General features: G+C 54.0%; 1 protein-coding gene across 5 annotated transcripts in view; it reads left to right on the top strand.

Annotated features, from left to right (window-relative positions):
* The window catches only part of LOC141152748 (acyl-coenzyme A thioesterase THEM4-like), a 42,797-nt gene extending 27,788 nt beyond the window's left edge, over positions 1 to 15,009 (top strand). For 4 of the 5 annotated variants that reach the window (XM_073637386.1, XM_073637384.1, XM_073637385.1 and 1 more), the window contains exons 4-7: positions 11,561 to 11,714; positions 11,788 to 11,898; positions 11,978 to 12,102; positions 14,595 to 15,004. In XM_073637386.1, coding sequence (XP_073493487.1) covers positions 11,561 to 11,714; positions 11,788 to 11,898; positions 11,978 to 12,102; positions 14,595 to 14,644 — 440 coding nt within the window. In that variant the 3' untranslated portion in view covers positions 14,645 to 15,004. Of the gene's footprint in view, positions 1 to 11,560; positions 11,715 to 11,787; positions 11,899 to 11,977; positions 12,174 to 14,594 lie in introns of all 5 variants that reach the window. The other variant, XM_073637388.1, reaches the window with a different exon arrangement.
* The last annotated feature ends 2,412 nt before the right edge of the window (positions 15,010 to 17,421 follow it).

Genomic DNA, 17,421 nt, shown 5'->3' with positions numbered 1-17,421 from the left:
ACAGCGGCGTGCTCCCTATATACAGCGGCGTGCTCCCTATATACAGCGGCGTGCTCCCTATATACAGAGGCGTGCTCCCTTTATACAGCGGCGTGCTCCCTATATACAGCGGCGTGCCCCCTATATACAGAGGCGTGCTCCCTTTATACAGCGGCGTGCTCCCTATATACAGCGGCGTGCCCCCTATATACAGCGGCGTGCCCCCTATATACAGCGGCGTGCCCCATATATACAGCGGCGTGCCCCATACATACAGCGGCGTGCCCCATACATACAGCGGCGTGCTCCATATGTACAGCGGCGTGCTCCATATGTACAGCGGCATGCCCCATATATACAGCGGCGTGCTCCATATATACAGCGGCGTGCCCCATATATACAGCTCTGTGCTCCATATATACAGCGGCGTGCTCCGTGCTCCATATATACAGCGGCCTGCTCCATATATACAGCGGCGTGCCCCATATATACAGCTCTGTGCTCCATATATACAGCGGCGTGCTCCGTGCTCCATATATACAGCGGCCTGCTCCATATATACAGAGGCGTGCTCCATATATACAGCGGCTTGCCCCATATGTACAGCGGAGTGCTCCATATATACAGCGTCGTGTTCCATATATACAGCGGAGTGCTCCATATATACAGCGGAGTGCTCCATATATACAGCGGAGTGCTCCATATATACAGCGGCGTGCTCCATATATACAGCGGCGTGCTCCATATATACAGCGGCGTGCCCCATATATACAGCGGCGTGCCCCATATATACAGCGGCGTGCCCCATATATACAGCGGCGTGCTCTATATATACAGCGGCGTGCTCCATATATACAGCGGCGTGCTCCATATATACAGAGTCGTGCCCCATATATACAGCGGCGTGCCCCATATATACAGCGGCGTGCTCCATATATACAGCGGCGTGCTCCATATATACAGCGGCGTGCACCATACATACAGCGGCGTGCCCCATACATACAGCGGCGTGCCCCATACGTACAGCGGCGTGCCCCATACATACAGCGGCGTGCCCCATACATACAGCGGCGTGCCCCATACATACAGCGGCGTGCTCCATACATACAGCGGCGGGCTCCATATATACAGCGGCCTGCTCCATACATACAGCGGCCTGCTCCATATATACAGCGGCGTGCCCCATATATACAGCGGCGTGCTCCATATATACAGCGGCGTGCTCCATCTATACAGCGGCGTGCCCCATCTATACAGCGGCGTGCCCCATCTATACAGCGGCGTGCTCCATCTATACAGCGGCGTGCTCCATATATACAGCGGCGTGCCCCATATGTACAGCGGCGTGCCCCATATGTACAGCGGCGTGCCCCATATGTACAGCGGCGTGCTCCATATGTACAGCGGCGTGCTCCATATGTACAGCGGCGTGCTCCATATGTACAGCGGCGTGCTCCATATGTACAGCGGCGTGCCCCATATATACAGCGGCGTGCTCCATATGTACAGCGGCGTGCTCCATATGTACAGCGGCGTGCTCCATATGTACAGCGGCGTGCTCCATATGTACAGCGGCGTGCTCCATATGTACAGCGGCGTGCTCCATATGTACAGCGGCGTGCTCCATATATACAGCGGCGTGCTCCATATATACAGCGGCGTGCTCCATATATACAGCGGCTTGCTCCATACATACAGCGGCGTGCCCCATCTATACAGCGGCGTGCCCCATCTATACAGCGGCGTGCTCCATCTATACAGCGGCGTGCTCCATCTATACAGCGGCGTGCTCCATCTATACAGCGGCGTGCCCCATATATACAGCGGCGTGCCCCATATATACAGCGGCGTGCCCCATATATACAGCGGCGTGCCCCATATATACAGCGGCGTGCTCCATATATACAGCGGCGTGCTCCATATATACAGCGGCGTGCTCCATATATACAGCGGCGTGCTCCATATATACAGCGGCGTGCTCCATATATACAGCGGCGTGCTCCATATATACAGCGGCGTGCCCCATATATACAGCGGCGTGCCCCATATATACAGCGGCGTGCTCCATATATACAGCGGCGTGCTCCATATATACAGCGGCGTGCTCCATATATACAGCGGCTTGCTCCATATATACAGCGGCGTGCTCCATATATACAGCGGCCTGCTCCATATATACAGCGGCCTGCTCCATATATACAGCGGCCTGCTCCATATATACAGCGGCGTGCTCCATATATACAGCGGCGTGCTCCATATATACAGCGGCTTGCTCCATATATACAGCGGCCTGCTCCATATGTACAGCGGCTTGCTCCATATGTACAGCGGCTTGCTCCATATGTACAGCGGCTTGCTCCATATATACAGCGGCGTGCTCCATATATACAGCGGCGTGCCCCATACATACAGCGGCGTGCTCCATATATACAGCGGCGTGCTCCATATATACAGCGGCGTGCTCCATATATACAGCGGCGTGCTCCATATATACAGCGGCGTGCCCCATACATACAGCGGCGTGCTCCATATATACAGCGGCGTGCTCCATATATACAGCGGCGTGCCCCATATATACAGCGGCGTGCTCCATATATACAGCGGCGTGCTCCATGCTCCGTATATACAGCGGCGTGCTCCATATATACAGCGGCGTGCTCCGTATATACAGCGGCGTGCCCCATATATACAGCGGCGTGCTCCATATATACAGCGGCGTGCCCCATACATACAGCGGCGTGCCCCATATATACAGCGGCGTGCTCCATATATACAGCGGCGTGCTCCGTGCTCCGTATATACAGCGGCGTGCTCCATATATACAGCGGCGTGCTCCATATATTCAGCGGCGTGCCCCATATATACAGCGGCGTGCCCCATATATACAGCGGCGTGCTCCGTATATACAGCGGCCTGCTCCATATATACAGCGGCGTGCTCCATATATACAGCGGCGTGCTCCATATATACAGCGGCGTGCCCCATATATACAGCGCCGTGCCCCATATATACAGCGCCGTGCCCCATATGTACAGCGGCGTGCTCCATATATACAGCGGCGTGCTCCATATATACAGCGGCGTGCTCCATGCTCCGTATATACAGCGGCGTGCTCCATATATACAGCGGCGTGCCCCATATATACAGCGGCGTGCTCCATATATACAGCGGCGTGCCCCATATATACAGCGGCGTGCACCATATATACAGCGGCGTGCCCCATATATACAGCGGCGTGCTCCATATATACAGCGGCGTGCTCCATATATACAGCGGCGTGCTCCATATATACAGCGGCGTGCTCCATATATACAGCGGCGTGCTCCATATATACAGCGGCGTGCTCCGTGCTCCGTATATACAGCGGCGTGCTCCATATATACAGCGGCGTGCCCCATATATACAGCGGCGTGCTCCGTATATACAGCGGCGTGCTCCGTATATACAGCGGCGTGCTCCATATATACAGCGGCGTGCCCCATATATACAGCAGCGTGCCCCATATATACAGCGCCGTGCTCCATATATACAGCGCCGTGCCCCATATATACAGCGGCGTGCTCCATATATACAGCGCCGTGCCCCATATATACAGCGGCGTGCTCCATATATACAGCGGCGTGCTCCATATATACAGCGGCGTGCTCCATATATACAGCGGCGTGCTCCATATATACAGCGGCGTGCCCCATATATACAGCGCCGTGCTCCATATGTACAGCGCCGTGCTCCATATGTACAGCGGCGTGCTCCATATGTACAGCGGCGTGCCCCATATGTACAGCGGCGTGCCCCATATGTACAGCGGCGTGCCCCATATGTACAGCGGCGTGCCCCATATGTACAGCGGCGTGCTCCATTTATACAGCGGCGTGCTCCATATATACAGCGGCGTGCTCCATATATACAGCGGCGTGCTCCATATATACAGCGGCCTGCTCCATATATACAGCGGCCTGCTCCATATATACAGCGTTGTGCTCCATATATACAGCGCCGTGCTCCATATATACAGCGGCGTGCTCCATATATACAGCGGCGTGCTCCATATATACAGCGGCGTGCTCCATATATACAGCGGCGTGCTCCATATATACAGCGGCCTGCTCCATATATACAGCGGCCTGCTCCATATATACAGCGTTGTGCCCCATATATACAGCGCCGTGCCCCATATGTACAGCGCCGTGCTCCATATGTACAGCGCCGTGCTCCATATGTACAGCGGCGTGCTCCATATGTACAGCGGCGTGCTCCATATGTACAGCGGCGTGCCCCATATGTACAGCGGCGTGCTCCATATGTACAGCGCCGTGCTCCATATGTACAGCGCCGTGCTCCATATGTACAGCGGCGTGCCCCATATGTACAGCGGCGTGCCCCATATGTACAGCGGCGTGCCCCATATGTACAGCGGCGTGCCCCATATGTACAGCGGCGTGCTCCATATGTACAGCGGCGTGCCCCATATGTACAGCGGCGTGCTCCATATATACAGCGGCGTGCTCTATATATACAGCGGCCTGCTCCATATATACATCGGCGTGCTCCATATATACATCGGCGTGCTCCATATGTACAGCGGCGTGCCCCATATGTACAGCGGCGTGCCCCATATGTACAGCGGCGTGCCCCATATATACAGCGGCGTGCCCCATATATACAGCGGCGTGCCCCATATATACAGCGGCGTGCCCCATATATACAGCGGCGTGCCCCATATATACAGCGGCGTGCTCCATATATACAGCGGCTTGCCCCATATATACAGCGCCGTGCCCCATATATACAGCGGCGTGCTCCCTATATACAGCGGCGTGCTCCCTATATACAGCGGCGTGCTCCCTATATACAGAGGCGTGCTCCCTTTATACAGCGGCGTGCTCCCTATATACAGCGGCGTGCCCCCTATATACAGAGGCGTGCTCCCTTTATACAGCGGCGTGCTCCCTATATACAGCGGCGTGCCCCCTATATACAGCGGCGTGCCCCCTATATACAGCGGCGTGCCCCATATATACAGCGGCGTGCCCCATACATACAGCGGCGTGCCCCATACGTACAGCGGCGTGCTCCATATGTACAGCGGCGTGCTCCATATGTACAGCGGCATGCCCCATATATACAGCGGCGTGCTCCATATATACAGCGGCGTGCCCCATATATACAGCTCTGTGCTCCATATATACAGCGGCGTGCTCCGTGCTCCATATATACAGCGGCCTGCTCCATATATACAGCGGCGTGCCCCATATATACAGCTCTGTGCTCCATATATACAGCGGCGTGCTCCGTGCTCCATATATACAGCGGCCTGCTCCATATATACAGAGGCGTGCTCCATATATACAGCGGCTTGCCCCATATGTACAGCGGAGTGCTCCATATATACAGCGTCGTGTTCCATATATACAGCGGAGTGCTCCATATATACAGCGGAGTGCTCCATATATACAGCGGAGTGCTCCATATATACAGCGGCGTGCTCCATATATACAGCGGCGTGCTCCATATATACAGCGGCGTGCCCCATATATACAGCGGCGTGCCCCATATATACAGCGGCGTGCCCCATATATACAGCGGCGTGCTCTATATATACAGCGGCGTGCTCCATATATACAGCGGCGTGCTCCATATATACAGAGTCGTGCCCCATATATACAGCGGCGTGCCCCATATATACAGCGGCGTGCTCCATATATACAGCGGCGTGCTCCATATATACAGCGGCGTGCACCATACATACAGCGGCGTGCCCCATACATACAGCGGCGTGCCCCATACATACAGCGGCGTGCCCCATACATACAGCGGCGTGCCCCATACATACAGCGGCGTGCCCCATACATACAGCGGCGTGCTCCATACATACAGCGGCGGGCTCCATATATACAGCGGCCTGCTCCATACATACAGCGGCCTGCTCCATATATACAGCGGCGTGCCCCATATATACAGCGGCGTGCTCCATATATACAGCGGCGTGCTCCATCTATACAGCGGCGTGCCCCATCTATACAGCGGCGTGCCCCATCTATACAGCGGCGTGCTCCATCTATACAGCGGCGTGCTCCATATATACAGCGGCGTGCCCCATATGTACAGCGGCGTGCCCCATATGTACAGCGGCGTGCCCCATATGTACAGCGGCGTGCTCCATATGTACAGCGGCGTGCTCCATATGTACAGCGGCGTGCTCCATATGTACAGCGGCGTGCTCCATATGTACAGCGGCGTGCCCCATATATACAGCGGCGTGCTCCATATGTACAGCGGCGTGCTCCATATGTACAGCGGCGTGCTCCATATGTACAGCGGCGTGCTCCATATGTACAGCGGCGTGCTCCATATGTACAGCGGCGTGCTCCATATGTACAGCGGCGTGCTCCATATATACAGCGGCGTGCTCCATATATACAGCGGCGTGCTCCATATATACAGCGGCTTGCTCCATACATACAGCGGCGTGCCCCATCTATACAGCGGCGTGCCCCATCTATACAGCGGCGTGCTCCATCTATACAGCGGCGTGCTCCATCTATACAGCGGCGTGCTCCATCTATACAGCGGCGTGCCCCATATATACAGCGGCGTGCCCCATATATACAGCGGCGTGCCCCATATATACAGCGGCGTGCCCCATATATACAGCGGCGTGCCCCATATATACAGCGGCGTGCCCCATATATACAGCGGCGTGCTCCATATATACAGCGGCGTGCTCCATATATACAGCGGCGTGCTCCATATATACAGCGGCGTGCTCCATATATACAGCGGCGTGCTCCATATATACAGCGGCGTGCCCCATATATACAGCGGCGTGCCCCATATATACAGCGGCGTGCTCCATATATACAGCGGCGTGCTCCATATATACAGCGGCGTGCTCCATATATACAGCGGCGTGCTCCATATATACAGCGGCTTGCTCCATATATACAGCGGCGTGCTCCATATATACAGCGGCCTGCTCCATATATACAGCGGCCTGCTCCATATATACAGCGGCCTGCTCCATATATACAGCGGCGTGCTCCATATATACAGCGGCGTGCTCCATATATACAGCGGCTTGCTCCATATATACAGCGGCCTGCTCCATATGTACAGCGGCTTGCTCCATATGTACAGCGGCTTGCTCCATATGTACAGCGGCTTGCTCCATATGTACAGCGGCGTGCCCCATAGGTACAGCGGCGTGCCCCATATATACAGCGGCGTGCCCCATATATACAGCGGCGTGCCCCATATATACAGCGGCGTGCCCCATATATACAGCGGCGTGCCCCATATATACAGCGGCGTGCCCCATATATACAGCGGCGTGCCCCATATATACAGCGGCGTGCTCCATATATACAGCGGCTTGCCCCATATATACAGCGGCTTGCCCCTATATACAGCGCCCTGCTCCCTATATACAGCGGCGTGCTCCCTATATACAGCGGCGTGCCCCCTATATACAGCGGCGTGCCCCCTATATACAGCGGCGTGCTCCCTATATACAGCGGCGTGCCCCCTATATACAGCGGCGTGCCCCCTATATACAGCGGCGTGCTCCATATATACAGCGGCGTGCCCCATATATACAGCGGCGTGCTCCATATATACAGCGGCTTGCCCCATATATACAGCGCCGTGCTCCCTATATACAGCGGCGTGCTCCCTATATACAGCGGCGTGCTCCCTATATACAGCGGCGTGCCCCCTATATACAGCGGCGTGCCCCCTATATACAGCGGCGTGCTCCCTATATACAGCGGCGTGCCCCCTATATACAGCGGCGTGCCCCCTATATACAGCGGCGTGCCCCCTATGTACAGCGGCGTGCCCCATACGTACAGCGTCGTGCCCCATATGTACAGCGGCGTGCTCCATACGTACAGCGGCGTGCCCCATATGTACAGCGGCGTGCTCCATATATACAGCGCCGTGCCCCATATGTACAGCGGCGTGCTCCATATGTACAGCGGCGTGCCCCATATGTACAGCGGCGTGCCCCATATGTACAGCGGCGTGCTCCATATATACAGCGGCGTGCTCCATATATACAGCGGCGTGCTCCATATATACAGTGGCGTGCTCCATATATACAGCGGCGGGCTCCATATATACAGTGGCGTGCTCCATATATACAGCGGCGTGCCCCATATATACAGCGGCGTGCTCCATATATACAGTGGCGTGCTCCATATATACAGCGGCGTGCTCCATACATACAGCGGCGTGCTCCATCTATACAGCGGCGTGCTCCATATATACAGTGGCGTGCTCCATATATACAGTGGCGGGCTCCATATATACAGTGGCATGCTCCATGTGTACAGCGGTGTGCACCACATGGCAGGTACCGGCCCGGAACTTCCAGAGTTGAGTGTGAAGACCCGGGGGTCTTCCGTGGGCTTTACTGCTCAGACAACACAGGGTGAGGGTAAAACAGCGTGGCAATACTTTACTGACCCACAATGCGGACAAGAAACACAGACTAGTCCCAGCAAATACCCAAGATGGTGGAACATTACACAGTCTCATCCTTCTTTCTCCGCCCACCTGGGATAGAACAGTTGGGACTTCCAGGGCCGACAACCTCAACCAGTGGCCCCCCGCTTCTGGCGGGCCCCCACAGAGAGAAGGTAGCGGCAAGCTTAGCAAGGTGACAGTCCATCGAGGTACAAGGCCAGAAAACCCTAGGGTCCCACCATGGCCTCTCCGAGAGTTTCCATGGGGTCAGATGACCGGATGATCCCAATTTGGCTTCTCCGAATGACTCCATGGGTTCCAGGTGACCGAAGGGTCCCACCTAGCAACCCCAAACAACAAATCCATGGGGTCTGGCGACTTCATCGTTCCAGCCTCGTCTCCCCAAATGTATCCATGGGTTCTCTGATGGTCAGTGGAGCAGATACGTATCTTTCCAGTCAGGGCCATATACCCTTAGGCCGGAATCATGTAGAATCCAAATCTTTGTCTCTTTGGATCGAGCCATGCTACAAGCTGATGGTCTGAGAGAGTCTCTCATCTTTGATTCTCCTTGTAAAGTCTTTCAATTCTCCCAGCAGGATAGAAAACCCCCTTTTTATATTTATATATTAATATTTACATATAAATATAATGTCATCAGTCACAAGTCAAGGGTTAGGGATGATATTATTCCACTGGACGCAGGTCTCATTGTTTGTGTATTTAATCAATAGACATAGTTGGTATAGCAGGGGGCCCTTGTAAATAAACTAGCTAGCTTAGTATAATATGTAATTAGCATATTAACAAACATCATTGTTCACAGACCCAAGAGGGAGACTACAATCAGGGTTAAACAAATACTGGCATGTCCTACTTGACCAACCAAAGAAACACACATACATTCACAACTCAACACAAACACAATAGTGTATTTCCCTTGGCTTAACAAATTTAGATGTCTGGCTGATTAAGATAAGAAGCTGTTTTGTCACACTTGCACTCTCCTCTGTGCAGCTAACACCCTCCTTCGTAATTAGGTAACAATAGTTACGCCAGTGGCTAAACAGATGTGAGACTCTGCTTTAGGAATGTGGAGCAAATTTACTATCAAGATAAGAGATTTAGAAGTGTAAAGATCTAGGATTCTCCTTTGTGTGCTTACTAGAAAAGTAATAAGGGAGGTGTGACGATACAGCTTATAATCTTAATAAGCCAGACGTCTAGATTTGTTAAGCCAAGAGAAATACACTGTTATTTTTGTGTTGACTTATAAATGTATGCGTATTTCTGTGGCTGGTCAAAAAGGACATACGATTATTTGTATAACCCTGATTGTTGTCTCCTATTGGGTCTGGGAACAATGAATGTTTGTTAAAGATGTTGATTAACCTTTATGCGGACCCTGTGGCTTGTTGACTCACAAGACAGCAGGACAAACTACGTAAATTCATTAAATGCTCAAACAATGAGACCTGAGCTCTACCCTTTCTCCCAACCTGTGACTGATGACCTTACACAGATGTAAATATAAACAGGGATGTCTGTAGTGCCTCAAGCAGAATCAAGGAAAATTAGGAAGAATTTACAATGAGAATGAGAGACATCCTTCACGAAAGTAAATGGATAGCATGGCATTACCCAAAGAGACACAGATTTGTATTCTATATGATTCTAGTCTAAGGGTATCGGCCCTGACTGGAAAGATACCGATCTGCTCCATTGACTATCAGAGAACCCATGGATACATTTGGGGAGACCAGGTTGGGAAGATGAAGTCACCTGGCCCCATGGATATGTTGTTTGGGGTTGCCAGGTGGGACCCTCCTGTCGCCTGGAACCCATGGAGACATTCAGAGAAGCCAGATTGGAACCAGAAGGTCATCTGGCCCCATGGAAACTCTCGGAGAGGCCAGGGTGGGACCCTCGGATCTCCTGGCCTTGTACCTCGATGGACTGTCAGCTTCCTAAGCTTGCCGCTGACGTCTCTCTGTGGGGGCCCACCAGAAGCGAGGGGCCACTGGTTGAGGTAGTTGGCCCTGGAAGTCCCAAAGTCGTAGCTGTTCTATTCCAGGCGGGCCAGTGGAAAGGTGAGACTGTAATTTTGCACCATCTTGGGCATTTGCTGGGACTGTTCTGTTTATTGTAAGTTGTAAATGTATGTGTAAGAAATACACATACCTTTACAAGTCAACATAAACACAATAGTGTATTTCTCTTGGCTTAACAACTCTAATCTTCTGGCTGATTAAGATTGTCAGGGAGACACCTGCAGGACCATACAATATCCCACCGCTGCTGTCAATCAGGCAGGATTGTCAGGGATTCTTGCACACACGATACCGATTTCTCACTACGTAGCTATCGGCAAGTGAGCAGAGAGCATATGGCGTACACACCTCCAGATTCCAAAGCATGGAATATGTGTATATGCCCCCGTACAGTCCCTGCCAGCTTCACGATAGCCCAATTACGATTATTCGCTGCCACCACCGATCAGCTTTAAAATACAATACAGGCCTAATCGGACACTTGCTTTTTTATAGTGTATGGCTTCGGGGAGGAACTATTACAGGACAGAAGGAACAGACTATTAAATTTTATATTGCAAATTTACCTTTCTTTAGAGACTACACATGGCATAGCTGCGGTGTGTTATTTTTGTCCTTTTGCATTATAGCTCACCGGCGGGGCATATTAATACAAAAAATATGCATATTGTTCCTTAGCTAACCCTGCCGCTAAAATACGTGTCCCATTATTATCGGAAGTATAGAACTTCTGATATCCCATATTTCGTGTCGGTGCCAGCGAGACTGCAGATTTCTGTTGATCAAAAGGATTTTGCAAATGAGGGTGACCCTGCTATTGTGTGGAGCATGACTGCATTCCTTTGAAGCTTAAAGGAGCTGTTTCCTCTGTCCTTCAATCCCATAAATTATGTATAATGAAAGCGTGCACTACCAATACCATCGACCGTATATAAAGAAAGGGTGCTACATCATGTGGTCAAAAAAGTACCACTAGCGCAAAAAAAGGAGACACCACATCAAAGATGTGCACAGCCACTAATAATAAGATTAATATAACAAGTTTTATTACTTCCGTGTCACAGATTCGCCCCCAGAGGGCGGCCGCGTCAACCGTCTCTTCACCAGGAATACAGAGCAGGACGGTGCGGGGTTCGAGTACTCCATGTTCTATAACGCAGACGAAAGGAGGATGATCTGTGTTTTCCAGCCGGGCCCCTTCCTGGAGGGCCCCCCGGGGTGAGTCCTGCTCCTTTGGGTGAGTCCTGGGTGTGATGTTGCCCTGCTCCCTCACATCATCTCTATCACTCAGGTACGCACATGGTGGCTGCATTGCTACCATCCTAGACAGCACTCTCGGGGCAGGAGTGGTGTACGTCCAAGGACCCGTCATGACGGCGAATCTGAATATTGACTACCGGAAGTAAGAGGCTGAAAAATGGCAGACCCCATCACCATCATCGCTCCACTTCTGTGGTCTCATATCCCACTTCTCTCCGCAGTCCCATCCCACTGGGGTGTACTGTGATTGTGGACAGTCATGTGGAGAAAGAAGAAGGTCGGAAGGTGTACGCCCGCGGTCAGATCCGGAGCCACGATGACCAGATCCTGCACACGGAGGCCACAGGTCCGGCCTTTATCATCTGCATAAGTCACTAAACCCCAAACCATCACTGCTTCCCCAAGCTGCTCCGCAGGGTACAGTGCTGCGCGACTCTCTCCTCCGCAGGGTACAGTGCTGCGCGGCTCTCTCCTCCGCAGGGTACAGCTGCTGCGCGGCTCTCTCCTCCGCAGGGTACAGCTGCTGCGCGGCTCTCTCCTCCGCAGGGTACAGCTGCTGCGCGGCTCTCTCCTCCGCAGGGTACAGCTGCTGCGCGGCTCTCTCCTCCGCAGGGTACAGCTGCTGCGCGGCTCTCTCCTCCACAGGGTACGGCTGCTGCGCGGCTCTCTCCTCCGCAGGGTACGGCTGCTGCGCGGCTCTCTCCTCCGCAGGGTACGGCTGCTGCGCGGCTCTCTCCTCTGCAGGGTACGGCTGCTGCGCGGCTCTCTCCTCCGCAGGGTACGGCTGCTGCGCGGCTCTCTCCTCTGCAGGGTACGGCTGCTGCGCGGCTCTCTCCTCCGCAGGGTACGGCTGCTGCGCGGCTCTCTCCTCCGCACGGCACGGCTGCCGCGCTGCTCTCTGCTCCGCACGGCATGGCTGCCGCGTTGCTCTCTCCTCCGCACAGCACGGCTGCCGCGTTGCTCTCTCCTCCGCACGGCACGGCTGCCGCGCTGCTCTCTACTCCTCACGGCATGGCTGCTGCGTTGCTCTCTTCCTCCGCACGGCTTCTGCGTTGCTCTCTTCCTCCGCACGGCTGCCGCGTTGCTCTCTCCTCCGCACGGCTGCCGCGTTGCTCTCTCCTCCATACGGCTGCCGCGTTGCTCTCTCCTCCACATGGCACTGGTGCCGCGTTGCTCTCTCCTCCGCACAGCTGCTGCGTTACTCTCTTCCTCCGCACGGCTGCGGCGTTGCTCTCTCCTCCGCATGGCTGCCGCGTTGCTCTCTCCTCCGCATGGCTGCCGCGTTGCTCTCTCCTCCGCACGGCTGCTGCGTTACTCTCTTCCTCCGCACGGCTGCGGCGTTGCTCTCTCCTCCGCATGGCTGCCGCGTTGCTCTCTCCTCCGCCTGGCTGCCGCGTTACTCTCTTCCTCCGCACGGCTGCTGCGTTGCTCTCTTCCTCTGCACGGCTGCGGCGTTGCTGTCTTCCTCCCCACGGCTGCGGCGTTGCTCTCTCCTCCGCATGGCTGCCGCGTTGCTCTCTCCTCCGCACGGCTGCTGCGTTGCTCTCTTCCTCCGCACGGCTGCCGCGTTGCTCTCTCCTCCGCATGGCTGCCGCGTTACTCTCTTCCTCCGCACGGCTGCTGCGTTGCTCTCTTCCTCCGCACGGCTGCCGCGTTGCTCTCTCCTCCGCATGGATGCCGCGTTGCTCTCTCCTCCGCATGGCTGCCGCGTTGCTCTCTTCCTCCGCACGGCTTCTGCGTTGCTCTCTCCTCCGCACGGCTGCCGCGTTGCTCTCTCCTCCATACGGCTGCCGCATTGCTCTCTCCTCCGCATGGCACTGCTGCCTGCGTTGCTCTATCCTCTGCACGGCTGCTGCATTGCTCTCTTCCTCCGCACGGCTGCGGCGTTGCTCTCTCCTCCGCATGGCTGCCGCGTTGCTCTCTTCCTCTGCACGGCTGCAGCATTACTCTCTCCTCCGCATGGCTGCCGTGTTGCTCTCTTCCTCCGCACGGCTGCGGCGTTGCTCTCTCCTCCGCACGGCTGCCGTGTTGCTCTCTTCCTCCGCACGGCTGCGGCGTTGCTCTCTCCTCCGCACGGCTGCCGTGTTGCTCTCTTCCTCCGCACGGCTGCCGCGTTGCTCTCTTCCTCCACACGGCTTCTGCGTTGTTCTCTCCTCCGCATGGCTGCCGCGTTGCTCTCTCCTCCGCACGGCTGCCGCGTTGCTCTCTTCCTCCACACGGCTTCTGCGTTGTTCTCTCCTCCGCATGGCTGCCGCGTTGCTCTCTTCCTCCGCACGGCTGCCGCGTTGCTCTCTCCTCCGCACGGCTGCTGCGTTGCTCTCTTCCTCCGCACGGCTGCCGCGTTGCTCTTTCCTCAGCACGGCTGCCGCGTTGCTCTCTCCTCCGCACGGCTGCTGCGTTGCTCTCTTCCTCCGCACGGCTGCCGCGTTGCTCTTTCCTCCGCACGGCTGCCGCGTTGCTCTTTCCTCCGCATGGCTGCCATGTTGCTCTCTTCCGCCGCACGGCTTCTGCGTTGTTCTCTCCTCCGCACGGCTGCCGCGTTGCTCTCTCCTCCATACGGCTGCCGCGTTGCTCTTTCCTCCGCATGGCTGCTGCGTTGCTCGCTTCCTCCACACGACTTCTGCGTTGTTCTCTCCTCCGCATGGCTGCCGCGTTGCTCTCTCCTCCGCATGGCTGCTGCGTTGCTCTTTCCTCCGCATGGCTGCCGCGTTGCTCTCTCCTCCATACGGCTGCCGCGTTGCTCTTTCCTCCGCATGGCTGCTGCGTTGCTCTCTTCCGCCGCACGGCTTCTGCGTTGTTCTCTCCTTCGCTTTCTTAATTCTTCTTCTGTTTTTCTAGGTCTCTTTATAAAGTTGGACATGTGCGACGTTGTGTTCAAGAGCAGCTGAGTGATGCTGGAGCTCTGAGCGCTGCTGACACTGCTGTCCAGCTGAGCGGCTCCTCCAGGCTCCATCGTCGTCAATCCTCGGCAGCAGACGACTCCTCGTCTTCCTCTACAGATTCACTTTCGGGGCCATAAGAAACATTAGCGCACAGGATTGTGAGGACGAGTAGCAAATCCTCAGCTGTGAGAAGGATTCGAACAGGATCGCATTCACATGTAGAATGGAAACTCTCGGGGATGAGAAGCAAAGATATTATCAGTAGTGAAGCGCAAGGCAGAGATCTCCTATATACGGCACAGAGGGCGACTGCTCCCGACCTGCCGGACTCTGCCGCATCGGCTCTAAGATCGTACTGACCCTGTATTCATAAGTTATTAAATCACTTTTATAGAGAAGTCTCTGTACCGATCTCTGCTGACCCCTTACTACATCGCACTGTCTCTGCTCCATACTCCACCTCCTCCATACTGTACTCTGCTGTCTCCTTACTACATCTCACTGTCTGTGCTCCATACTCCTCCTCCATACTGTACTCTGCTGACTCCTTACTACATCTCACTGTCTCTGCTCCATACTCCACCTCCTCCATACTGTACTCTGCTGACTCCTTACTACATCTCACTGTCTGTGCTCCATACTCCTCCTCCATACTGTACTCTGCTGACTCCTTACTACATCTCACTGTCTCTGCTCCATACTCCCCCTCCTCCATACTGTACTCTGCTGACTCCTTACTACATCTCACTGTCTCTGCTCCATACTCCACCTCCTCCATACTGTACTCTGCTGTCTCCTTACTACATCTCACTGTCTCTGCTCCATACTCCTCCTCCTCCATACTGTACTCTGCTGACTCCTTACTACATCTCACTGTCTGTGCTCCATACTCCTCCTCCTCCATACTGTACTCTGCTGACTCCTTACTACATCTCACTGTCTCTGCTCCATACTCCACCTCCTCCATACTGTACTCTGCTGTCTCCTTACTACATCTCACTGTCTCTGCTCCATACTCCTCCTCCTCCATACTGTACTCTGCTGACTCCTTACTACATCTCACTGTCTGTGCTCCATACTCCTCCTCCTCCATACTGTACTCTGCTGACTCCTTACTACATCTCACTGTCTCTGCTCCATACTCCTCCTCCTCCATACTGTACTCTGCTGTCTCCTTACTACATCTCACTGTCTCTGCTCCATACTCCACCTCCTCCATACTGTACTCTGCTGACTCCTCACTACATCTCACTGTCTCTGCTCCATACTCCTCCTCCATACTGTACTCTGCTGACTCCTTACTACATCTCACTGTCTCTGCTCCATACTCCTCCTCCTCCATACTGTACTCTGCTGACTCCTTACTACATCTCACTGTCTCTGCTCCATACTCCTCCTCCTCCATACTGTACTCTGCTGACTCCTTACTACATCTCACTGTCTCTGCTCCATACTCCTCCTCCTCCATACTGTACTCTGCTGACTCCTTACTACATCTCACTGTCTCTGCTCCATACTCCTCCTCCTCCATACTGTACTCTGCTGACTCCTTACTACATCTCACTGTCTGTGCTCCATACTCCTCCTCCTCCATACTGTACTCTGCTGACTCCTTACTACATCTCACTGTCTCTGCTCCATACTCCTCCTCCTCCATACTGTACTCTGCTGACTCCTTACTACATCTCACTGTCTCTGCTCCATACTCCACCTCCTCCATACTGTACTCTGCTGACTCCTTACTACATCTCACTGTCTCTGCTCCATACTCCTCCTCCTCCATACTGTACTCTGCTGACTCCTTACTACATCTCACTGTCTGTGCTCCATACTCCTCCTCCATACTGTACTCTGCTGACTCCTTACTACATCTCACTGTCTCTGCTCCATACTCCTCCTCCTCCATACTGTACTCTGCTGACTCCTTACTACATCTCACTGTCTCTGCTCCATACTCCTCCTCCTCCATACTGTACTCTGCTGTCTCCTTATTACATCTCACTGTCTCTGCTCCATACTCCTCCTCCTCCATACTGTACTCTGCTGACTTCGCACTACATCTTACTGTCTCTGCTCCATACTCCTCCTCCATACTGTACTCTGCTGACTCCTTACTACATCTCACTGTCTCTGCTCCATACTCCTCCTCCTCCATACTGTACTCTGCTGACTCCTTACTACATCTCACTGTCTCTGCTCCATACTCCACCTCCTCCATACTGTACTCTGCTGTCTCCTTACTACATCTCACTGTCTCTGCTCCATACTCCACCTCCTCCATACTGTACTCTGCTGACTCCTTACTACATCTCACTGTCTCTGCTCCATACTCCTCCTCCTCCATACTGTACTCTGCTGACTCCTTACTACATCTCACTGTCTCTGCTCCATACTCTTCCTCCTCCATACTGTACTCTGCTGACTCCTTACTACATCTCACTGTCTCTGCTCCATACTCCTCCTCCTCCATACTGTACTCTGCTGACTCCTTACTACATCTCACTGTCTCTGCTCCATACTCCTCCTCCTCCATACTGTACTCTGCTGACTCCTTACTACATCTCACTGTCTGTGCTCCATACTCCTCCTCCTCCATACTGTACTCTGCTGACTCCTTGCTACATCTCACTGTCTCTGCTCCATACTCCTCCTCCTCCATACTGTACTCTGCTGACTCCTTACTACATCTCACTGTCTCTGCTCCATACTCCTCCTCCTCCATACTGTACTCTGCTGACTCCTTACTACATCTCACTGTCTCTGCTCCATACTCCTCCTCCTCC

The sequence above is a fragment of the Phyllobates terribilis genome, unplaced genomic scaffold (assembly GCF_046119375.1).
Source record: "Phyllobates terribilis strain yellow unplaced genomic scaffold, ASM4611937v1 Scaffold_6__1_contigs__length_29720123, whole genome shotgun sequence".
Classification (NCBI taxonomy): Eukaryota; Metazoa; Chordata; class Amphibia; order Anura; family Dendrobatidae; genus Phyllobates; species Phyllobates terribilis.
The sequence above is the reverse complement of the archived record's forward strand: the minus strand, read 5'-3'. Positions and strand labels throughout refer to the sequence as shown.